The sequence below is a fragment of the Abrus precatorius genome, unplaced genomic scaffold (assembly GCF_003935025.1).
Source record: "Abrus precatorius isolate BTA unplaced genomic scaffold, Abrus_2018 Scaffold6, whole genome shotgun sequence".
NCBI classification, from domain to species: domain Eukaryota; kingdom Viridiplantae; phylum Streptophyta; class Magnoliopsida; order Fabales; family Fabaceae; genus Abrus; species Abrus precatorius.
Genome location: NW_020874406.1, coordinates 25,581,832 through 25,606,684, shown reverse-complemented (window position 1 = coordinate 25,606,684; position 24,853 = coordinate 25,581,832). Strand labels below are relative to the sequence as shown.

Below are 24,853 nucleotides of genomic sequence, written 5' to 3'. Positions count from 1 at the left end.
TTCCAATGTTTAGGTCTGATTACTTTGGTTTTTATGTGTATCTTTGATTTATTGTTTCAGATGAAAACATTACTTACCATGTGTTAAAAGAAGAGAGACAAGTGGGTTGTCTCGTGCAAATACTGTTTATTGAAGCTTTAAACCTATCCGTACTTCTCACTTATACATGTATGTTTAAGCAGCTGGGGTATACATGCAACTTCTTTCAAACTCGGTTTTATGCATGTTGGAAATTCAAACCAACGATCTTGGCGTTTTGCTAATGTGGATTCCTAGATCTTTTGTGTAGTCTTATCTATATGGCCTCTTAAAAAGTACAAAGAAAGCAAGGGTCAAGTTGGGAGGATTTACTTATTCATAAAGGAACCATGCAATGATTAAGGATTAAAGACTAATTATGACATAAAAGATTTTAATATCATTAGAAGTGGGATATGAGTAGATTGATTTTTAAAAGGAGAAAGGACAGGGTTATTGCATGATTTGAGTTCTGATGAATTTGAGGGGGAAAGAATAAAAGAAAGAAAAAAGGTTTGCTTAGATGGAGACAAACTAATCCATTTGTTAATTTGTTTTGTGGGGGAGGGTTGGAGAGGGAAGAAAATTAAATTAAATTAAATAGGGGTAATCTGAATATTCAGCATGTTTTGATTCTACATGATCAGAATAAAGGTTGAAAAATTAGAAAAGAGAAAAGGGTCACAGGAAAAAGATAAAATTATATATGTGCCTGAACTACTCTTCTGAACGAAGAGGAAAACGTTCAATCCACCACTTTCTTTTTTATGTTGATTCTCTTTACACAGACAAGATTTAAAACTGTCCATGTACCAAACCCTTTAAAGAAAAGAAACGGAGTTGCAGCAAATTCGTATGTTACAGCAATTTGATTGATTTGCGAAAAGGGTCCTGCAAATTTCTGAATATATATTTATTTATATATTTTGTAATTACTTCTTGCGTGTGTGTCCTACTTTACTGTGAAGGAAAAGGACATAATGGTTCACCTGCCTGTGGAACATAAAGACATGATGAGTCAATGTAAGTTCAGGTATATAGAATTGCACGTGTTTTCCTCTCCTCCATGCACTGATTGGTCATCAATCTCTTCAATAAGTTCCAACTGATGCAGTAAAGCCAACTTTTTATTTTCTATTTGATTAATAATATTTTGAAATTGCTTTTTTTGAAATACCCTCCAAGTTTTAAGAAGCTTTTTGACTAGAAGACATGGTTTTGACTACAAGTAATAATGATTCAACTGATCATCTCAGTAATTGCTTGTTAATATATAATTCTTATTATAGGATTTCGGATAATATATGTAAATTATGCAATATATCTTATATATGATGGAGAAAGCCACAATTTACTTGTGGAAGCTAAATTGTCAAAACATGCAAGGAGTGGCACAATGGAGCCTCAATTGAAATTTGGAACTTTATAGGAATTTCATCCACATGTTCATGGTTAATTTAATCTAACTTTTAAGTGCTTGGGACAAAAGAAGGGTATGATTTTCTTTTGGTCTACCCATTGTTCTCTTTTCGTTCTTTTTTTATTTTTCTTTTGATCTATTTTCATTCACTCTAATTATCATGAACAATCACATAACTTTCTGGGCTAATGATCGCCCCTATCTTCCATATCAGTGAAGGTTGAAATATTAATGGCCTTCTTGGATCAACTTTGAATAATCGATCCAACAATCAAGCCTAGTACATAACACACAATAAAGTCCAACTCCTACGCGAATGAGGTTGGAAACTTACACAATACCATTTTTTTTCCAAAAAAAAAGTTACACATTTATTAGCATTAGAGACAATATATATTTCTCTAGACACAAACTAATTTAAGAGAAAAAAGCTATACTTTCAAGTACTTTATAGTCTAACTTTTTTAAGAAAAAGGAAGTGGATATCAGTGGCAAAAAAGGGCTAATTCTTCCGTGATCCATCCCCTCTAAGGGACTGCCAAAAAACGGGCCAATTCTTTTGGGCCTCATTCCAACCCCAAAAGGACCCTTCCCTCAAAGGGTCCCAACTAGAGGACACAATCCCATAACTAACTCCCAACAAAGCAGACCCAAAGAAAAAGAAGGATACAATGAAGGGCATCCAAGTGGGCACATCAATTTTCAACCCAACTTTGAGATAGTAAAATAATGGGAAGAACAAAAGCCCAATACCTAATGGAATCCCCACAGACACTGCCATTCTACTCATCATCCTGTTGGTCACCACTTCAGGGATAACTCCTCTGTCTGGCTCCTCTTCTTCCTCTTCTTCTTCGTCATCATCTTCTTCTTCATAGTCCTTTTTCATGTTCTTGCTCTTCTTCCTTTTCTTTGGAGAAGGTCCAAACCCCTTAGGGTCCCTCAAGGTTGCACATATAGGTGCAAGGTCATGATGATATTTTGATCTATGAATAGAACATTCAAACTTCACATTTGCATTGAAAAAACTCATCTTTGTGAGTACCCATATGCTATTCCGACCATGCTGCACAAATAATCAAGCAATTAGAATCACAAAGAAAAAGCAAATTGTTGGTGAAATGGATAGAAGAAATAGAGAGAACCATGTGAAGAAATTGTGGATTGAACAATGTGGCGGTAGTTGTAGCCATTATGATTATGTTGATGATGGATGATTGAAGATTACAGGTGAGACATGTTATGGGAAGAAAATAGGAACATAGGAGTTAAGACATTGGAAAGAGTGAGATATTAGGGGTTGCAAAGGATAAGGTTGTGAAGGATATCACCAATATCTGCGCCCTTTTGGATATGCAGCCATCTGCATCATCTTGTCTCCAAACGTCGACGTATTGTGTTTAAAGTAATTACAAAATAACTTATTTATATTTTGAAATTTAAATTTAAATTATGTGTGATTTAATAAATTTATTGAATGACTTAAATTTTGTTTTATTTTTAAAACTAAATAAGTTTATTTTTATTTATTTATTTCATTAAAAAATAAAAAAAATTCTTTCAAAATATTTATAAAATAATATCATTATTAAAGTTTTCCTTACTTAAAATTAACTAAATAAAAATCAAGATTTACTTAAATTAAAATAAAAATATCAAATTTGATTAAAAAATTATTAGAATTTATTTTAAAATAATATATTTTGCTAAAATTACATAAAATAATCATTTTTAAGATAAAATTATTAAAAGTGTAATAGTTAATTTTATATTTAAAATCATTAATAGTCAAAATAAATTTAAAAATAACATATAGCTACAAAAAAATTAACAACTTATAATAATAAAATTTAAAATTTTATTGTCTTAACTCAATTATTTGTTTTATAAAAACCATAAATTAATGTTTCAAAATTTATTAAACAAAAAAAAAATATTTTTGTAATTTGCTTTTTGCATAATCAACACAAATAATCCAATACAAACAAACAAACACACGCAGCTAGCTTAAAAGCTTATCTGCATCAATTGCTACATGCCACCGCTCTGAAGCCATCACGATTGAAACTTGAGAGCAACGCACATCAATTAAACAAAAAACTGATGGATTTTTCGAACTCTCTCTTGAGAATGGAGCAAATTGCTGGAAAAGGTAGAGGATTTGTTGCAGCACAATCCCTTCAAGCTGGTCAAATAATTCTCAAAGAACCCCCTCTCGTTCTCTATTCTTCTTCTCCTCTATTCTCTTCTTCATCATCTTTCTCTTACTGTGATCACTGCTTCAGAATCTTACCATCTAACACTCACACTCTTCCATGCCCTTCTTGCTCTCACCACCATTTCTGCACCCAAAACTGCCTCTCCATTGCCCTCAAATCATCACACTCTTCATGGGTATGCAAAGCTTTGTCCTTTCTGCAAGATTCCAATTCACTGTTTCAACAATCCCATGTACGCCAAGTCCAAGCTCGTTTCATTGTTGCTGCTTACAACCTTTTCCTTCAATCCCCTTCGGATCTACAAACTCTACTTTCTCTTCATGGCACTCCAGATTCTACCATTGTTGATGCTGCTAAGTTTCTTCACTCTTTGATCTCACCCCTTTTCTTACCCCTCAGTGATTTTTCTGTTGAATTTATTTCTCAACTTCTTGCCAAGGATAGACTGAACTCCTTTTGCTTAATGGATCCTTATTCCCCTGATGGGCCTCAAAGATCCATTAAAGCATATGCTATTTACCCAAAAGCAACATTTTTTAACCATGATTGTATTCCCAATGCATGTCGGTTTGATTATGTGGACACTAGTGATCCTGGTGATGAGCACAACACTGACATTGTTATTAGGTTGATTGAGGATGTTCCTAAAGGGAAAGAGGTTTGCATTAGCTATTTCAGGATCAGCAGGGATTATCCTACTAGGAAGGAGATCTTGATGGAGGATTATGGATTCACTTGTGACTGTGATAGGTGCAAGATTGAAGCAAATTGGAATGATGGGCAAAGCCAAGGAGAGAACAGTGACTTGCCACACGTGCGTTTCCTTAACAAGTATGTTTGCGAGAAAAAGAATTGTGCTGGCACTATGGCTCCTTTGCCTCCAAAAGATGATGTACCATCTCATGTTTTGGAGTGTAATTTCTGTGGTAATTTGGAAAAATTGACATTGCTTAGTCCTTGACAATTGACACCAATGGAATTTTTCTGTCAGTTCTTATCTTCTGTCTTTCTTTGATGGACTTGCTTACAGTTGTGGAGAAATATGTTTTGTCATTACTCGTCTTCTAGTCTTGCTAGAGAAAGTGACAGGCATATTGAAATTCTGTATTTTACTTTCATTCTAAGAGTAGTAGTTGTTGAATTATGCCTATACTTTTTGGATTAACATTAATTAACTATTTAAATATGATAATTTTTTAGATTAGTAATGAATTTAACTAGAATGTATTGAGAGTATAGAGGTTATCAACCTTAAACCATAGTTGATTAATTGATGAATCTGAAATTGAGCATTTATTTTGAATGACATATGATGGGTTAAGCTCTCATGTAATGGTTGTTGAGAGATTAATATTCTTATTTGATGTGGCTATAAAAATTGTTCTTACAAAATTTTCCTAGTGTGTGTAAAACCCTAGCTGTTAGATATAGGATGTTGTGCTCTGTTATCCTATTTTGTTGCTATCTTATTTCTTAGCGAGGATTGAAGAAAGGTTAATCCTTCTGTAGTGCTAGATACACAATTAATTTTGATTCTTTCTATGATTCATAATAAAAGACAGTATAGTGCGTAGTTATATGATTAAATTGATCTGGATATACAATAAAATGTTTATTTTATATGATTGGTTTTCCATTGATTTAAAAGAATCTATTATTTGAATGATATCTTAGTAGAATATTCATTTTGTGATCAGTGGATATCGGATATCACATGAAGTGTACTTGAATAATACAGCCTATTATTGTATTAGATTCATGTTTGGTAGAACTATTACAACTCTTCATGAATGTGTATGCAATGAACCATTGCGACTAGATCTTCTCTCCACTTTCTCTATAAATGTGTCTTCGGACACATGATTATAACTTTTTTATACAATTTGAATAATTTTCATCGATTCTTGATTAAAAGAAAAGGAGAGAAAGATCCCACTCTTATTTATGTGTTTATTTATTGAAGACTGTTAAATATATTGCAAGACAGGTCAAGATATTCAAGTTAGTCAATAATTATGCTTTCGAGAAGTATGTACCATTCTTCTTTTTCCTTTAATATAATGGTGTTTTAATTCATGCAACTATGATTATGTATTCATGTTATTCATTTTTGGTAAATAACAAAATAATGTCTAAATTTCTATCATAAATTTCCTTTAGTGAGTCCTTGTTCTGTTCCACCTCCTTTTTTCTGGTCCTTTCTTTGGCAACTTTTGAGGTTCTTAATGTTTAAGTTAACTCTCTCTCTCTCTCTCTCTCTCTCTCTCTCTCTCGATATATATATATATATATATATATATATATATATATATATATATATATATAAGGAATGTTGTACAACATTGTATCATAACTAGCGAGATAATCATCTCATATGGTTTCATTTTATGATAAAATCATATGAAGTGTGGTCCAAGTCCAAACTCATTATCAACATCATAAATAATGAAATTTATATGTTATGTCAAGAATCATGTATCCGTATCAAATAGTTTTTTTTCTTTGAAAAAAATGATTTAAAAAAGGATAATCAAATTAAGTTGAGTTTTTTCTTTAATATTCTTTTTGCATTTTTTTAAAGAACTTTCAAAAATAGAAAATGAAAAGTATGTTAGAGATCATTGCAATTTTTTAATTTTTAGTTTTTAGTTTTACATATAAATTTTACTACAAAGCATATTTGGAAAATGAAACTAAACTAATTTTAAAATTTATTTGAAATACTTTTAACTCAATTTTTAAAACAAAAATAAACAATTTTAGTATAAATTTTTAGTTATAAAATAAATTACTGACTTCTCTCTAACCCTTGAAAAGACAAGTATCATAATTATCATCACCACTTACTGTTTTCATAATCACCTATTGGATTGTAACCACTACCATATCATAGACATTACTATTCCTATCATTATCACTCCCACTTTCATAGTTGAAATAGTTGACTAAAGGTGAGTGAACGAAGATATGAAGAATAACTTAAATTGTTGTGATTGAAAGTTTATAAAAATTTAATTCAATTTTAATTCCTGTATTTAAGAAAATATACATAATTTTAATCTCTCACTAGATATTAAAATCATGTATTTTAGAGACAATCTATTAAAATTTCTAAAGACTAAAATTTTAAAAATTATTAATCTGACCTTAAAAACAAATTATTTATTATATTAAAAAATAAAGATGTAATAAGTACATTTTTAATTAAAATGATTACTTTTAAATACTTAAATTTAATCACAAAAGTTAATATTATCAAAACCAAATAAAATCATAAAGAAAAAAACCATTGTGAAACACCACCGCCTTCCTACCTCGAAATGCTACTCCAAACTAAAACATTAATAAAGCCAACCACCACTGCACATCTCATTAATAACCCATGTTCGCCGTAGCTACGAAAGCATCACTTCACTGCCATATTTGCATCTAAATTCCAATGCAAAGCACTATTCCATTTGCCCCTCACCTCTCACACTTCCGCTCATCAATTTCAAGGTTCTACAGAGTCTAACACCGCTTATACTGCCACATCATTGATTCCACGTCCCAAATACCATGTTAAAGAATGTTAGTCATTCACAACCATTCATGCAATAATTAACCATCCTCGTGAGCATGCTTGATGGCTGAAAATAGCAAAATGAGTCTAACAATCATGGGACTTCAATCATAGGAAACATGAACCAAACTAAATGGCAGTACAACAAAGAAAAACAAAAGCACATTCAAATGTTACAGGTTTACATGTAAAGAAAACAGAACTCCTTCAAGTATGTATCTAAGCTAATATAAAAGAACAACACATTGAAGCTTAGAAATTAAACCATGATTCCCTCGGGTATCTAAATACTACTGATGAAAATAAATCACTGCCTGAGGACTTTTATTTTCATCGGTTGGGAGGGAAACAAAGGGTAGGGGACCAGTTGGTGATTCAAATGCTTGCTTCGGGAGGATGTTGACATGACATACGACAAAACACACTGTGCAAGCTTTACAGAGAACCATTTGAATCAACGTTGACATCTGGGTTGCAGTTAAAATCCTTGTTGGGCCTATACTCAACTGCAGAGGAACTTAAATCCTTCTTCCAGTGCCAGTCACTGAAGAGAGACTGTGAGGACTGATATTCCTGTTTTAAACACCCTGCTGAACTTAACTGGCCACTAAAGGCAAGTTCCTTGGTCCTTGCCGTGTCCACGTTCAAGAGCTCAGGATCTCGCATAGTTTGCTGTTGGAAGCAGTTGCCAGCCATAGTAGAACCACTTCTCGATTCTGAAACAGTGTTTGATGGAATCTGAGACATGTGAGACCACATGCCATCTGCAGTAAAGTCATAACCTTGATACCTCACACTTCCCAGATCTTTCTGCAAGAGGTTGTGCTCATCATCTGCTTCGGAATTCAGTCCAAACCTATGGAGTGTTAAGTAAATATCATATTGCTCCATATGTTTCAATTGTGCACAATAGGGAATTACCAACAATTTTTAAAAATATTAAAGAAAAAATTATGAAAGGCTACAAATGGATCCAAATGCTTAGAGGCTGGAGTCACTGCAGCCATAAATTGCAAAAGCATCCACCATCTGCACATGAATCTAGTGAGGTCAATGATTTAGGCTCTGTCCAGAAGAAAACTGCTGTTACATGCTGCATAAGGCAATTTTGACGCTCCCATGTTCATTTGTCATAAAATTATGATAATATCCATTAACTCAAATCCCAAAAGTTCCTTATAAAGAGTAAAATCACTTATTTCGGGGACCAAAATATAACTCTCATCATTATCTTCCATCTCATGTTTCCTACTCTTTTTTTTTCTTTTTTTTTTACTTTACAAAAGAGAAAAGTCACCTTCAGTACGAGCATTTCTTAGTTATCACATAGTATCAATATCAGCTCCGTCATTGACAAACACCCCCCCCCCCCCCAAAAAAAAGAAAACACAGGTATGGCAAGGCTACATAAGAATGTATCTCCGAGTGATAGGGAAGAAAAACAACAACACAAAAAAATGAAGATATAAAGACATGACTCCATAAGAGCTCACTGATGACCCAATAGACATACAATATTTCCTTCAAAAGCACAAAGCTATGAACCACCATTTCTTGACAATTATCTAACTTCATCAATCACTGTTTGGATGCACAGTCGAACATCATGAAATTACCTTTCCTTGACTGCTTTAACTGTATCACACGTTAATGTCAATTCCCCCACCATAACTTCAGTTTGCTAATATGCAATCATCAGCAAACCCTTGATTTCCAATTTTATCAACCCATAACCCGATATTTCTTCATTCGCCAAACACCATGCCCTATACGTCTTACAATATATTTTAAATAAATGTGAAACGCATGTCTACCAAATATTTCAATAAATTAACCTAGAGCACGAAGTTGTGATCTTAAACCGCAAAAAGACAATCCTAATTACAAAAAAATCGGGCACTTCATAAATTTCCCACAATACACCGCAACGCCTAATTAAATACAATCCAGAAACACCAAACCAAAGCACAGCAAGCCCATATACCACGGGGCAAAGTAGAAAATCGCTTCAACGTGTAAAACTGGCCAAAAATTTTGAAAAAAGGCTCGTTGAATTCACAATGACAGCTCATTAGTACTGCATGTTTCCAAACACACACAAATCTAACTCAAAAACCATATCCAAATGACTCACACCTCACTCTCACAAATTCATAGTCTCGTCCCACACATCACAATAATCCACAAGTCAGGCACATGACCTAGCATCATAACCACCATGTTAACTGTATAACACAATAACACACAACGAAAACACACACACTCCAATAGAAAACTACAGTAAAAAACTCAAACAACCCTAAAGACAGCTATCACAACAATTAAGAAATTCGGAGAACCAAATAACGAATGAATTAATAAAAAATATAAGATACCTAAAAGTTTTCTTGTTAGAGTGACCAGGAAGAGACAGAGGATCGATGTGAAGGTGAGGGTTGGTGTTGGCGAGTGAGAAAGTGAAACCCTGGCGAGTACCATTGGTGTGCAAGGGAAGCGCGTGAGGAGGAGTAGGAGTAGGTGAGGTGGCGGTGGTGGTTTGAGGTTGAGATTCCACAGGCTTTCTTGAACGGTAACGACGTCGTATCATGTGGCGATCGCAGTACTTAGAGTCAGGGTGAGCATCCCTAGAGCACCGCCACTTTTTGCCGTCGGTTCTCCGGCAGCGACCGGGTTCAGGATCAATCTTCTTGCCGTAGAAACCCATTGGTTGAGACATGCTCTTGCGAATGGGAAGGAGAAGGTCTGGGGGAACCGATAGACCCGCTTTCAGGTACTTGAAGATGAGGGCTTGGTGTTCCAGCTCCTGCCACTGCGCCACCGTGAACGGAGGCTGAGTCGCCGTCCACATCGACGGCGCCGAAGGTACGCTCATGGCTTGAATTGAATGCAAGTGAGAGAGAAGAGATTGCGCGTTAGATTAACTGAGACATGTTTGGGATTGGGAAATGGGAATGGTAGGGATTGCTACTCAAGCATTCTATTAACAATAACTATGAGTCAAGGAACCTTCAAACCCCTTTTTTATTATTATTTTTAACAAAAATACTAAACAATGTCTTAAAGTACCCATTAAAAAAATGTTAAAATATAAATTTAATTTTGTCATCAATTCTTGTAATAAAACGTTTTTAAAAAAGTAAGTAATTTTTTAAAATTTTAAATAATATAAAAAGTATTAAAAAGAAATTACAAAGCGATGAAAAATATTTATTCTGATTTTTTGTTTTATATTAAAAAATTATAAATTTATAAATTAAAATATAATTTTACAAAATTCATATATTAAACTGATAGATATAATTTAAAAATTAAAGTATAAAAATAGAAATACCTGGTCGTCAGTCAGTCGTTCACCAAACTCGTATATTTTAACCTTTTTTTTTATTTTATAAAAATGTCAGTTGCCAGTGTCTATTTTTGGGTTATTTTATAGTTAAAACCAATTTTAATCATAAATTTATATGAAAGTATGTGATAATGAGAGATATTGATTACAATTTTTGCTAAAGCAGGTACTTAATATTTCATGTTTCCTTTTTAATTTCAGTCATATTTTTTTTAATTTAAAAATTTTAGATTAAGCAATTTCTAAAAGTACATTTAACTGAATGTGGGTTCAAGGAGACTTCTTAGTTGTCTCTTTAGTTTGTGATCTCATGTTTAATTTCCAAAATTATTAATATAAAAATATTGTGAATTAAACCATGAAAACGTGCATTAATAAGTGTTAATTTTAGTAAACATAAGTTTGAATTCAGTATGTAATTTTGAGTTTTTCTGTGCACAAAAAAAAAATTGCAATAAAAACAATATTTATCATTAAAATAAATTAAAATTTTAATTAAATACAATGCTAAATATATTCATTATTTTGTTCCTAAATTCATCCTGTAAAGTAGTGAAAAAAAATTGTTAGTAAGTAAGGAAACCACAAAAAAAAAAAAAACACAAATAGTTATTTTTTATTTCTTTTTACAGTATCATACAATTTAATGATAGTTCTTAACTTTCATGGACTTTAGCATTTTTTCTAATTCAATTAATTTAAAAATACACTTACATTATTGATTTCATGTGCAATTATTGCATGATTAATTATTAAAACAATAAGGTAAAAAATACGTGTAGTTGAGGGCTGCCTTCGTTCCTTTTAAAAATTAAAAAATAAATCCGCAAAAAGGATAGTTCGTAGTTTTTTACATACTGATAGAAGCCCACAACACTTTCACTAGTTCCAATATCTCAATGAAGTGAATAAAAATGTATTTTTAAATAATAAAAATTACATTTTTAAAAACAAATTTAATATAATTAAAGTACAATTTTATTAAACATCTAAATAAATACTTATAAAAATATTAATACAGCAAAAGAATAAATTTGTCCACAAATTATAAGTAAAAATATTTATTAAAAAAATTATTTATTTGACTATTTATTTTTTATTTTTATAAATATGTATTAATTAATAATCCTAATTAATTTAATTAATCGACTTTTGCTGCTCAATTTTGTGAAGGGTTTGACTCAGCTTGTTAAATTAAACATTGTCTAAAACATTTAAATATAAGAAACATGAAAACCAATAAAGTATCATAGAACATGTATTTTTTCAAAAATTAGTTCACTGACATGTTAAATAGATCGAATTCAAAAAATTCTACCATTCACCACTGTGATAGTTGAAGAGTAAAACACCATGTACTTTAGTTATCTTTACATTATTTTTTAATAAACATGATTTGTTTCAATTCTTAATTTTATAAAGGTGCCACTTTAATTATTATTTTATAAAATGAACCAATTTTAAGGTAAAAGAAAAACTGATTCGATCATAATATTTTTGCAGTTTAAAATAACATCAGAATTAATTAATTCAATTTAATCTTTAGCATTTTAAATTGGAATAGTCTTTTTTTTTTTTAGTAAATCAGTGATTTTGGTTTTTTTAAAGGGGTAACATTTTATTTTTGCCAGTAAACAACTAAAACTTTATTAATTATATAATCATAAAAAAATTGCTAAAGGCACTAAAATCACAACCTACTCTAATTAAAATTCAAAAATTAAATAATCTTATTTAAAAAAAAAATATCGCATTCAATTCAATATGTTATAAGTTAGTGTCTATTCAAAGATAGAATAAAAAACAGATAAAAAAATGTGGTTGTTTTTTTATTTATTTTGTTATCCAATAATTTGATTTTGTAAATATTTTAATCGATTTAACAGTTTATAATGGATTGAATTGTTTTTATAACATTCCTAATTAAAGTGTAAACAAATATTTCATATAAAATAAAAAATGTCAAAGACTATTTTTGGGATTTGTTTTAATCCAAAATTAGTCTAATGAACAAAACCCCTTGATTTTGACTGTGACATGTTTTCTCCACTCCTTTGTTGATGGGATGGTATATCTTGTCAAGCAAGAAGAATGAGAAAACCAGCATATAAATTATTCAAATTTGTCTTCTACTATTTTTTCTTGACATCATAAATGGAATAACAGAAGTTACTTCCTTTATTTTCAAATTGCATGACATATATAGTTTAAACTAACAATTTTAAAATAAAAAAGATTTAAAACTTATATTTTTATTATAAACTATTGAAGATAATTTAATTCCAGACAAAAAATTTTGATTTCTACAAAAGTAAAAAATAATTACAATTATTTGTGGCATATATGGATAAAATTGATATAAATAAAGAGGCAAAATTATATAAGGTTTTTAAAATAACAATGAAACTTTAATTTAATAAAAAAGTTTGAAACTTTTTATATAACCATTTATTAATATTTATTTTTGTTAAAGAAAAGGAAAAGTTGCCCCCTTCTCACCCAAAATTCACCGCTAGGGATATATATACTGTATAGTGATAGAAAAATATCAAATTTAATAAATGATAATTTTTATTTTAAAAGTTGTCATTACATAATTGTTGCGTTTAAATATATTTTTATTATATTTCTATCTGTTCTTTTATCTTATATTTTAATATAAAATGCTTATTCAGTAATAAATCATTTAAAATACTTAAAACATATATTTAACAAATAAAAAAATAATTCATTAACTACTAAATATATTAAATTATTATAATTTAATGTGTAATATCAAATTTTTTATCTGAATAAAAAAATTAAATATGTAAAAGATAAGATAAAAATAAAATTTTATATTTTTTAAAAAATAAACTTTAAACCTCGAATTAAAAAAAATTATATGTACAAAAAAATTATTTATAACTTCAATATCATATTTTTTTTATAAATCAAATTTAACTTATACCCTTCCTACTAATATTGCTTCCCAAAAAAGAGACAAATAAATAAATGTTCATTTTTAACTAATTATCAAAATATACGATTACAAAATTACATCACGCATACGTCAGGCCATGAGCACCAAAAGGACCGAGGAGGGATTAAATTAGAACGAAGGGTGATTCAGTAAATTTGTTGAAGAATAAAAAATAATAGAAAAATGAAATATTGGAATTCTAAGCTGGAAACTTGGGAGTGGAAAAGAGACCTGAAACTGAAAGAAAGAGCAAAAACACCAAAACTTTCCCCTCTCTCTCTCACCCCAGCCATGAGCCTCTTCGGTATAGGAAGGTCAGTGCCAAAAGGTTTCTGTTTTTACTGCAATTCATACTTCCCAACTTTCAATCTTCCACCTTTCATTCTTTTCATTTAATGGCTTTTCGTTCTATGATCTGATCACTGATCTGGTCAGAATTTAAACGGGTACCTTATTGTTCAGTGAATTTTTTTAATCTCGATCGTGTTGTAGCATCCAATTTGACTTTCATGTATATGAATATGAGAAAATTTAGTGGGCAGTACTATTATGTTTTCACTGATCTATTGTTAATTCATTACACTCTTTGATTACCCTCAATAGGAAACGGAGTGGAATTGTTTCATGCATGTTTGGGGGAATAGGTTATTTTGGGGAAATAATTTCTTTTTCTCCAAACGGAATAGATTAAGCTAAGTTGGCTTAACTTGCTCAAAGTGTGGTGGGTCAGATATATTTAAACATAAAGGAGGCTAATTTCTATTTTTACTAGAAGACTGAAGCACTTGTTAGTTTTTTTTTTTTTTTTTTTTTTTTTTAATGTTTGTGTGATATCTTTTAAAATAAGTTGTAATTACTTTGTTTATCCAATAGCATAATTTTGGATTTGCCTGGATAGTAAACTTTCTTTTTGAAGTTTCAGGAAGAATAACTGTGCGAGGTTTTGTGAAAGAGCTTTGTTTGTCTTGTTTATGTTTTCATCTTTGTCCTGCTGAACATGATATCTAATTAATCTATCTATTATTTGAATCTAAGGAGCTTATATTTTGATTCTCTCCTCTCTGTTCTTTTGTCTCTGTGGCTACAAATAAATTTTAAAAAAATTATTCAATGAAATTTCTACAATATTGTTCCTCCCTTTAAGGACTTTTTCCATTTTTTATTTGAAATGGTTTTTTCATAGATTTTGATTTGCTGTCCTCTTATCATTCTATATTCTAACTCTGGCTCTTAAACTCTGAGGAGATTTTCAGCATATTTTAAGTACTGATGAGTAAACATGTCTTCCTTGCAATGTCATGAGTGACACATACAAAATTTGTTTTTATCTGATATTCCCTTTTGACCAAGTGAAGAGCATTTGTTCCTCATACAACCTAATACGAGCTCATTTCTGGAAAAATAAGTGTTGTAAGGCAGCTTAAAAATATTATTGACTATTCATCATTTCTTCACTGCCACAAGAGTCAGTACTTTCATGAAAACAAATTCTTGAATCTTTAAATTCTTCCTAACTTTAATATGAAGATGACAATGTTTCAGTCGTTACCACTCAATTTATGGTCTGCACATTTCCTTCATCTCTTCTAGGTCCTATTATTTGATCAATAATCCACACTTCTTTATCATTTCAAAGCCGTGTAGACCACACTTACCCTTCTTGTCTTCTTTATGGACATCAACCTAAGTTGGTTTATTGTGGTGACAGAGACTGCTTGATCACTACTCATATTTGGCCAGCCCTTTTTTATTTAATTATTTGTTGATTATTTGGCAACTAATTCAATAAAATGTTTGTATAATTAGGCCATTCAAGTTTATTGGACATCCCCCTCTCCCTAAATAGTCACAAATGTGTGGTAATCACGAATTAAGCTTCCCAACACAAATCGTCATTCTTAAGAAGTTAATTCTTAACTGTAGAGAAATAACTATTGCTATAAGTGCAACTTTGCTTTATACTGGTGCTCTTGTCACAGGTGCAAAAGATGTTGATGAATGTTTTAGTAATTCAATTTAGTTTGATTCTCTTCCATTCTTTGTTGGTAATATACCTGATATTATTCTGCAACAGAAACCAGAGAACATTCCGCCCTAAAAAGAGTACTCCTTCTGGAAGTAAGGTTGGTTCCTTTTGTTTTTCAGGGATCCTTTTTTTAGATATTTTATTCAATATAATTTATTAATTTAAATTGTTCTTGAGTATTTTAATCTTTGTCTCTTCATTTAAAGCCTAGGGCCTTGGCATTATTAGCTAGTCAGTCTTTCATTCATTATTTTGTGCATGTGCACATGGGGGTGAGGGGATAGTGGAAGGCCTTACATTAATTATGACCCTGCAAAATAAATCCCAATAAAAGAAAATCTTTTAGAGTGCTCTAAGCTCTAAAATGTTCTTTTATTAAATCATGTTTCATATCTTAGAAATACAATGTTAAAAGGGTGGGAAAGGGAACACATTTAGAAGTAAAATAGATTGGTCTGTGACCCATAAGCGGCTACTTTTAGGCAGTGAATATACAGGAAATGGATTTACATATTATACCCAATGTATGTCATCTTCAATGCAAAAGTACATCAACTGGATTGATTTTGAAGTTGTAAGGATATAATTTACAATATTACCTTGTAATGCATGGATTCTCCAAAGTTGATGATGTTTCTCTGTTCACCATACATGTGTTACAACAGCATCTGCCAAATTTTTGACATCTGTGTGTTAATTTTTGGTACAAAATTGTGTGGATATGTCAAGCTGGCTACTTTGTTAATTTTGAATTGTGACCTTAGCCGTGATTATGTACGAGTTAAACATACTTTTTAAATATATTGATATAATGTAGTTTTTTATACAAATCACATCTTCCAATTCCTGTTTCCTGATTTTTTTTTCGAAAATTGTCATATTGATGAATTATATTTACAATTCCAATTTCTAGAGCACAAGATTGTCAAATCCCTTGATTGTTATAATTTCAATTTCTACTGACTTCTTGTGATTAATGTGAGTAGGGGAAAAGGAGTAATTGGATGGTCTATCTTAGGTTTTCTAAGATTCACCCTGCTGCAATGGAAGATGAACATAATTCTCTGCTAATTACTCTTTTATTATTATTATAATTATTGCAGGGAGCTCAGCTTAGAAAACATATTGATGCCACATTGGGTAGTGGAAATCTGAGGGAAGCAGTAAAGCTACCTCCTGGGGAGGATTTAAATGAGTGGCTAGCTGTTAACAGTAACTATTTTCTCTCTAAAGCACTGTCAAGAGCAGTTTATATTTTCGTTGAAGTTTTCTCTTGCCTTTTATCCCCTAGTTTCCTCATTTGCATATTCATGCAATTCTGAAATGCAGTACTCTGACTTTTTTTTTGTTGGCCTACATTTTAGCTGTTGATTTCTTCAACCAGGTGAATCTGCTCTATGGTACCCTAACGGAGTTTTGTACTCCTGAAAATTGTCGGACAATGTCTGCTGGACCCAAGTATGGCATGTTTAACTGATTGATTTCATTGTTTACCTTTCTTTATGACGGGAAAAACATTTGTATGCATTTAGAAATACAGTCAATGATATTCTGTCAATTATCCTAGCTGTTGAATGAGAAAATCACTCAGCTGCATGTTTATTGTGTATCTATTATCGCTAGTCAGCGGGTAACTAACTGACAATAAAAATAAGTTCAATTTGTTGTTTAAACTTATATCATTTTGTCATAAATTTTTAACTCCTTGTGAGCATCCCCTCTTAGAAGAAGACTTTAGTTTTGGTTTCTAACTGTTTTGATAGTTGCTATTATTACATGCTGTATGCTTTTGGTGATTTTGTTCATAAAAGGGTATGCAGGTGCATAAAAATTAGCAACTATCAATTATGTCTTATTTTTTGTTATATATATATATATGTATATTTTTTTGTGGCTGTCTAAATTTTATGACGTATGTATTAACACTATTTTAGGTAAAGAAAAAAAAAACTTTTTGCTTAGAGATGCTAAAGTTATCATTTTGTCGTGTGTTCTTTTCTTTGGTTCAATGTTCCTGCAAAATCATCGTAATTCAGATACTCATGCCAGTTTTTCATGTTCAAGAATCTAGACATTATATAGTAATGAGTGAGTTTTAGACTGCCTTTATGGAAGTACATCAAATCAAATTACTTTACGTGCAAATGTTTTTCTGATAAACATCATTTCTTTAATGCTAATGACAATTCCAGTCACCTGTTCATTCGAAATTCATTTGTACTACCTTTTATGTATTTGTAGCTCTTATGCTGTCTTGTCCATTCCATGAAAACTTTAGGTATGAGTATAGATGGGCAGATGGAGTACAAATTAAGAAACCTATTGAGGTTTCTGCTCCAAAATATGTAGAGTATCTAATGGACTGGATTGAATCACAGCTTGATGATGAATCCATATTCCCCCAGAAGCTTGGTGAAGATTTATATTTTCTTAAAGATTCTCTGATCATCATAATGTTTATTTTGTACCATAATCTTATTAAATCATGTAGGTTCACCATTTCCTGCCAACTTTAAGGAAGTCGTGAAGACAATATTCAAGCGATTGTTCCGTGTATATGCTCACATATATCATTCTCACTTTCAGAAAATTGTGAGCCTCAAAGAAGAGGCCCACTTAAACACTTGCTTCAAGCATTTTATACTCTTTACCTGTGTAAGTCTCTCTCATACACTATCAGTTATAATTTCTGTATTAGATCTTCATTTAGAGGTTTTTCAATGTGTTTTAAACATACACCATATTTTTATTTATTTTTTTGCCCAAAGGCTATTCAAAACTCTCTTTTCTTTAAAACATAAAACTAATAAGCAATTGTTATGCAGGAGTTCGGGCTGATTGACAAAAAGGAGCTGTCACCCCTTCAAGAGCTTATAGAAACCATAATCGTTCCATATTAGATTATATGAATTGGGACCCAACTTATCCTAGGAAAAGGCATAACTATTTGACTTCAGAAAGCCTCGTTGTATTTGTGTGTTACATGTGCTTGGGAACAGGATCCATGTTATCCTTCATAGCTTCCACAAAAATCATATTATGCAATGGGATATACATATAAGAAAAATGTTAATTTGTAATGGCTCATATATACCAATGAAGACCATACTTCATGTTCGATGCTTTAATATGAAGTTGGAAAGGTCGTTACTGGAATAATGTTTATTGTTAATATTTAAATGTCAATCATTTAGTTTCCTATGCCGATTGCAATAATTTTTAATATGGCAAATTGCTTAGTTTTGAAAATTGCACATGTATGTATATGCACGTTGGAGACTACGCACAAATAAAAATGAGGAAATAATTGTTTCATGTAAATTGAAAAGGAGGGATTGTAATTTTCAAAAGGATTTAATAGAAAAAAATTATGAGAAAAATTGTATATCTGTTACATTATAGTTATAGAAATATAATAGTTATCTCTTTTAATAAAATTTTACTTATATTAATTGCTTATTTTCGGTAGGTCAACATTTCGTTTGAAAATTTGGTTGAAAATGAACATATTTGAGCCGATTCTACTGATTTTATCGGTTGTCGCATCTTTCAATGGATGTGAAAAGGGTTGAAGAGAAGAAAACTAGAGGGCATATATTTAAAATATTTTTTGCACGAAAGGAAAGAAGTTAAAGAAATATATGTAATGTTTTTTTAAAGAAACTAAAAAGTATTAAAAATTGCATCATAAAAAGAAAGTAGCCAGCAGCCATCAAATGCTCAATCAATGAAGGCATCATGGCATAGCTTTTTGATTATTTATTCTTCTGTGAAATAATGGTCCTGGTAATTTGCAACGTGAGTTTAGCAAATGCATCAAATGCCATCATCACAAACAAAAAGTGACGAAGGAAGAATGAGAATATGATCCAAGTGGACTTCCCTACTATTTCTTGTAACAAGAATCAAAAACTAAAATCAGTTTGTAATCATATGCCAGAGAAAAGAATTCAATGTTCCTTTAATATCCGATTCCTATAAATTATTGCAGCACAAAAATGATTTTTTTTTTTGGGGGGGGGGGGGGTGTTACTTTTCAATTTTCAGTGATCATACATGCATGAACCTTGACTTCAATATACAAACGTTCTATAAGAGAGGAAAAAAAAAGCAATATTTCTTCAGTCTTCATCTGATTCATCATGAGTTGTATGCAAGCTATTAACTTCAGAATTTCCATATCTTGAAGCTGCAAAGCCATATGAAGCCACAGTTCCAACTAAGACCACAAGGACCGAAACAAAAAGCTGAAAGTTAGCAAGCAATTCACCACGAACTTCACTATCACTTGAGTTACACGTGACACTATTCTCCCTGAGCTTACAACCTTTTGGCATCATAGGGCCGTAAAGAACAAAGGCAGTTTGATAGAACCAAATGCCTTGCAGTGCTATTGCAATGCCATTACATAAATCCACTGGAAAGTTTGTAGGCAAAAGGGCTCCACCAACTGAAGATAATATACACAGTCCAACCAAGAAGACAAGGAGGGTGTGGTAATATCCCTCAAGGCCTTTGTGTGTTGTTGAATGGAAGTAGAATAGAAGATACTCTGCACAGAATGCTGTGGCAGCAATCAAACAAAGAGCACCTTCTGGCAAGGGAAGAAATCTATGCAAGAAAAAATCACAAAAGGGGAGGGCGGTTAAAAAGATATAATAAGATGCTTCAAAGAAATTGATAATTTTTTCATGCCTAGTAAACTACAGATTATGAAATCAAATATACAATCAAGCATCGAGTGCAAAAATGATAGATAAAAAAAGAGTTCAAGATGCCGGATTATAAGAAATGCATGGATTTGGAAAGGTATAGATCTGTAGTAATGGAACATAATGAGCAGTATCAAACATTTGAGATCGTTATAAATTTTCATAGCCCCCAAATAAATAATAATTCAGTGAGTAAATGAATCAGTAACTACTAACTAATTAGAGCAAACCAAACACAACTGTAAAATTTGTCCTATGAAAACTGTATGGGAAGTGCAATGTGCCACAAGGAGCAAAGGAAAAAAACGTAGCTTCATTACTAGGACAACCTCTAGAGAGACAGCTATAGGAAAGCATGTAATGGTCATCAGATATACTCTGTAGAAGCAACAATTTTTGACTTGAAAGTTAAATTGCGCAGACCATGGACTTATTCGAGCTTTACTGCATGATTTGCGGTTATCAATAGTATGGCTTATCTATATTACCAATTTATTAACTGTTCATCAGAATCCAATTCTTTTCATTAGTTTCAATAATATAGCACTTAAAACGTCAATTTCATGACGAAGTAAACTTGTTACATCGTGACTTTTGACAACCATTTTGCACTACTTTACCTCTTGTTTAATTTCGAAAATAAATAAAACTCAAGGAATGAAAAGGAAAATTTACCTGCTGATAAAAAAATCTAGAGTCGGTCATCATCCTTTTAGAGTTCTATTGAATCACTCAAAATTAATACTGCATACTATTGTTTATATCTCTTACTATTATCTTTTCCGTATACATGCATCTAAAAAATACACACAAAATGTTATGGAACACCTAAAAATGTTCACTTTTAGCGGTGTATCAAACATTTTCTTTATTTTAAACATTCGAAGAGGTAGACAAAGTAAAATCAAGATATGGATTTATTAGACTCAATAACCTGGGCGGATTAATTATGACCTAAACAATCTTAATTCTTCAATAATAAATAACATTTAAATTGTATAATAGATAATTTACCCTAGAGAGAGAGAGAGAGAGAGAGGAACTGACCTGGTCTTTTGGGTAAGTAGTGTAACACCACCGAAGATGAAAAACATAAGAAGCATTCCTGCGTGCTCAAAGTCATTCATGTGAGAGGGGTTAAGGACTCCATCAACAAAAAACTTGAGGTGTGTTGAATACAAGAGCTCGATGCACAAGTCAATGAAAGCACCAATTGCAATAACATATAGCTCAAGGTGCTTGAGCTTCCCATCAAACCCTGGCACAGGATTCCACACCCTCACTTGAAATGCCTTAGGATTCCTAACATACCTCACCACAGAACCCCATATATGCCACACACCAACTAGAAGAAACAATGTCCCTGGCAAAGCATGACCCTTGAAAGATCCCATGGTTATGATGATTAATTTTCACCACTCTCCAAAATATATCTCTCTAATATGGTTTCTTAGCTGTACAAATCAGATAGATGATCTGTGACAGATCTCACTTCATGAACCTACCAATTAATCCTGTTTTGAATAAAGACACCATCAGTTTTCAAACATGGAATAGCAGCTTTTTTTAGACAGTATCTTCTTATATATTATAATAATATATCAATCATAGACTTTGCGTGCGTTTGGAAACATGTCAAAATTAGCACGCACTTCAAAGTTTATGCTTCATTGTAGTTTGTTCAAGAGCTTTTCTTTTACAAGCGGAACCAATAAGGAAACCTTCCAAGTTCAAAAGATGTCCTCCAAAACCCTTGAATTTTGCAGAGACACCAACGAGGCTGGTACAGTGGTTAAAGAGATTCACTTGAAAAGGAGTGATTTTCAGAGTCAACAAAAATTTTCATTTTAAAGGAGAGAAAGTTGATCTCATTTACACAACCCCATCACAAAATCAAAACAAATCAAAGAAAAACTTTCACAAGACCAGCCAAAAAAGTCAAAAGCTGGAAATTTTGAGTGATAAAAAAAACAAAAAACGCAGCAAAGAGGAAAATTTTAGAGAAGGGAAAGGAAGAAGAAAAGCAGGGAGATCCATCAATATATGGGAAAAAATCACATAAACTCTCTCTAACCCATCTGGTATGGTACTAATGGTTAAATCAAAAACCATTTTTTTCCTTTTCCTTTCACCTTGTATGCATATCTAAAATCTAATACCAATAGAGATAGATTGTGTAAGTGGGCATGAAAGCTGAGATTTTTATAAGCCATATCAGATGAATGATTATGCACTTTTCACTTTGGATAATGGGGTTATGAAAAAAAGGCATAAACATAACCATAAAGTAAGAAAATAATGATGACAATTAAAAAAAAGAGGGTGATTACTGATGACTCACGGTGGAGTGATTGGTTTGGATGCAGAGAGTACAGTCACCCATTGTTTCTCTCTCTCTCTCTCGATTAAAAAAGCTACGTTCTCACAAAATCACTGAATTTAATAAGCAGAGACAAGAAAAAGTAGAAGATTTGATTGCGCAAACTGCAAAGAGTGGTATGATGGTGCGTTTTGTGGGATCTGAAACCGATGGCTATTTGTTTTGTGGGGTGAAAAAAAAAACAAGGGTTGAAGGCAGCACTTGGGTGAAACAACGACAAACAACAACGTAGTTGCATCGGCCACGGCCAACAAGGGTATCTTTTTTCAACCTTTTTTGAATACCCATGGGGTTACGTAACAAACTCAAGTCAATTAGTAACATGTTTTTATTATTACTTTGAGAGAAGTGAACGTATATCAATAAATTAATGTGTTTATTTATATAATTAGTGAATATTTTATTAATATAAAATTTATAATAAAATTAATGTATTTAAAAATAAGTTTTTATTTTTATACTTTAGGTCATCAAATATTTTATTACGGTAAATCCGAGAAGAAAAAAAACGCAAGCCAATTTGGACCTTTTGATTGTTCATTTATTTGTATTTTAAACAAAGTGTTCCAATCTAGCCTGGCGCGTTTGCATTTCCATGTTACTCAAACGGGGGTAGGCTGACATGGTAGGAAAAGTCTTTGTTTTTTAAAAATTAAATTTGCCTTAAAGTAAAAATATATATTTATTTTAAATTAAATAAAAATAAATCACTAAAAAAATATAATTTAAAATATATTATTATATAACTAGGGTAGAAAAAACAAATTACTCAACCCATTCGAATTAGCTCACTATATACATGTTAAAAAAAATATTAAGTTATAATATTTTTTATTAAAAATAATTTTTTTAGTTAAATAAAATTAATATAAGCAGAAAATTTGATTTTAAAATTTAAATATTTAACATTATGAAAATAATACTCAAAATATACTAAACTCAGTTTTTTGGAATTTTTATAAATTTAATTTACATCAAATTTAATTAGGTCATGTTAAATAAATTTAAAATTAAAATTAAAGCTTAAATTTTGTATTTACTAAATAAATTAAGTATAATTTAATTGAATACTCATTTTACCAACTCTATGACTTTTTTTTGTCTTGGCTTGTGATGAGTGCAGGCCACCGGTTGGACCTGTAGATTTGGTCAACTCGGCCTAGCCAGTGTTGACTCCACTTTCGTTCTTTTGTTGTAACTCAACGGCTCATGTTTTCATATCATCGGTCAGCGTTCATTTCTATTACAGTCTTAAAATAAACTGTAAATTTTAAATAATTATTATAAAAATTGATAATTGTTATCAATATAATATATCAGAATTCAATGATAATATAAACCTGTTCACACTATCATAAATTTTAATTTTTATCAATAAAGAAATGATTAGTTCAAAATTTAATGAAAGTACACAAAATATACCAATTCTTACGTCAAGTTCAACCAAGAGCAACGCGTAATACGCATAATATATATTGCTATAATAAAACCGACACACAAATATTAAAAGAATTAATGTTCATAATAATCTCACAGTGTAATCTGAAAAAAATGATAAAACTATTAAAATGGTTAACCTAACACGTAGTTTGTTGTCATTCCCGCGTCACGATTTGGAAAATGGGCATCAACCATTCGACCTCCTTGCAATGATAGTCTTTACAATTTCAAAATATCAAAATTTATTGAAAGACATAAAATAAATTCAATTAAACGATGGAAATAGAATAGTATATATAGAAGCACAAGTTCGAATTAAAGGTAACACAATCCAAAAGTAAAATGAAATACTTTTTCTATTTTATTATTTGAAAACTTTATGATGGAATGAGAATTTTATTTCATTTATTATTTAAAAAGTAAATAGAACAAAATGAGTTTTAGTTTTTTAATCACACATTGAAAACACTAATTTTATTTGTTGTGCATTTGTTTTTAATAACCACTTTCATTTTAAAATAATATTTTTTAACATGATAAACTAGGAGTTTTGTGTGTTGGGCTTTATTAGCATCTCTGAGAATTATAATTAGCCATGCAAATTTTTTTAAGCGTAAACCTCAATTTTGTCATCACCAATTAATAATTATTTCCTTGCAATATGGTTTTAAGCTTTATTGTCTAATTGGATGCACTGTTATTTTATGCCATGCATTTTTAGAAAATGACGATCAAGTTTATTCAATATTATGAAATAGGCAATCTACG

General features: G+C 31.1%; 5 protein-coding genes across 7 annotated transcripts; 2 read left to right on the top strand and 3 right to left on the bottom strand.

Annotated features, from left to right (window-relative positions):
• Positions 1-1,602: 1,602 nt before the first annotated feature.
• Positions 1,603-2,742, bottom strand: LOC113869565 (protein PAM68, chloroplastic). The gene is made up of 2 exons (XM_027505950.1): positions 2,584-2,742; positions 1,603-2,504 (listed from the first exon to the last, which is right to left on the bottom strand). Exons 1-2 carry the CDS (start codon positions 2,629-2,631, stop codon positions 1,941-1,943), a joined length of 612 nt encoding a protein of 203 aa, XP_027361751.1. The 5' UTR covers positions 2,632-2,742; the 3' UTR covers positions 1,603-1,940.
• A 799-nt stretch (positions 2,743-3,541) lies between these two features.
• LOC113870472 (histone-lysine N-methyltransferase ASHR2-like) lies at positions 3,542-4,618 on the top strand. The gene has a single exon (XM_027507062.1). The coding sequence runs from the start codon at positions 3,542-3,544 to the stop codon at positions 4,616-4,618; it is 1,077 nt and encodes a 358-aa protein (XP_027362863.1).
• Positions 4,619-7,261: 2,643 nt separating this feature from the next.
• LOC113868964 (growth-regulating factor 5-like) lies at positions 7,262-10,167 on the bottom strand. The gene is made up of 2 exons (XM_027505001.1): positions 9,595-10,167; positions 7,262-8,075 (listed from the first exon to the last, which is right to left on the bottom strand). Exons 1-2 carry the CDS (start codon positions 10,089-10,091, stop codon positions 7,655-7,657), a joined length of 918 nt encoding a protein of 305 aa, XP_027360802.1. The 5' UTR covers positions 10,092-10,167; the 3' UTR covers positions 7,262-7,654.
• A 3,561-nt stretch (positions 10,168-13,728) lies between these two features.
• Positions 13,729-18,750, top strand: LOC113868960 (MOB kinase activator-like 1A). 2 transcript variants are annotated; one of them, XM_027504996.1, is made up of 7 exons: positions 13,729-13,841; positions 15,602-15,650; positions 16,657-16,765; positions 16,918-17,011; positions 17,832-17,965; positions 18,045-18,208; positions 18,379-18,750. In XM_027504996.1, the coding sequence occupies exons 1-7, from the start codon at positions 13,819-13,821 to the stop codon at positions 18,451-18,453; spliced, it is 648 nt and encodes a 215-aa protein (XP_027360797.1). In that variant the 5' UTR covers positions 13,729-13,818; the 3' UTR covers positions 18,454-18,750. The 2 variants fall into 2 exon arrangements, with proteins under 2 accessions (XP_027360797.1, XP_027360798.1); XM_027504997.1 differs by having other exon boundaries at positions 13,839-13,957; positions 18,379-18,706.
• Positions 18,751-19,568: 818 nt separating this feature from the next.
• On the bottom strand, positions 19,569-22,854 carry LOC113869656 (transmembrane protein 45B). 2 transcript variants are annotated; one of them, XM_027506098.1, is made up of 3 exons: positions 22,607-22,854; positions 21,313-21,779; positions 19,569-20,164 (listed from the first exon to the last, which is right to left on the bottom strand). In XM_027506098.1, exons 2-3 carry the CDS (start codon positions 21,657-21,659, stop codon positions 19,675-19,677), a joined length of 837 nt encoding a protein of 278 aa, XP_027361899.1. In that variant the 5' UTR covers positions 21,660-21,779; positions 22,607-22,854; the 3' UTR covers positions 19,569-19,674. The 2 variants fall into 2 exon arrangements, with proteins under 2 accessions (XP_027361899.1, XP_027361900.1); XM_027506099.1 differs by having other exon boundaries at positions 19,571-20,164; positions 22,596-22,854.
• Positions 22,855-24,853: the final 1,999 nt, after the last annotated feature.

Excerpts from the sequence above, each read along its gene's own strand:
- LOC113869656 (XM_027506098.1), bottom strand. The coding sequence starts at position 21,659 with ATGGGATCTTTCAAGGGTCATGCTTTGCCAGGGACATTGTTTCTTCTA. Across the intron at positions 20,165-21,312 it reads CTACTTACCCAAAAGACCAG|ATTTCTTCCCTTGCCAGAAG; the intron begins GTCAGTTCCTCT and ends TTTCTTGCATAG.
- LOC113868960 (XM_027504996.1), top strand. The coding sequence starts at position 13,819 with ATGAGCCTCTTCGGTATAGGAAG. Across the intron at positions 15,651-16,656 it reads GTACTCCTTCTGGAAGTAAG|GGAGCTCAGCTTAGAAAACA; the intron begins GTTGGTTCCTTT and ends TAATTATTGCAG. Across the intron at positions 18,209-18,378 it reads ATTTTATACTCTTTACCTGT|GAGTTCGGGCTGATTGACAA; the intron begins GTAAGTCTCTCT and ends ATTGTTATGCAG.
- LOC113868964 (XM_027505001.1), bottom strand. The coding sequence starts at position 10,091 with ATGAGCGTACCTTCGGCGCCGTCGATGTGGACGGCGACTCAGCCTCCG. Across the intron at positions 8,076-9,594 it reads TCTAACAAGAAAACTTTTAG|GTTTGGACTGAATTCCGAAG; the intron begins GTATCTTATATT and ends AACACTCCATAG.
- LOC113869565 (XM_027505950.1), bottom strand. The coding sequence starts at position 2,631 with ATGGCTACAACTACCGCCACATTGTTCAATCCACAATTTCTTCACATG. Across the intron at positions 2,505-2,583 it reads ATCCACAATTTCTTCACATG|CATGGTCGGAATAGCATATG; the intron begins GTTCTCTCTATT and ends TTATTTGTGCAG.
- LOC113870472 (XM_027507062.1), top strand. The coding sequence starts at position 3,542 with ATGGATTTTTCGAACTCTCTCTTGAGAATGGAGCAAATTGCTGGAAAA.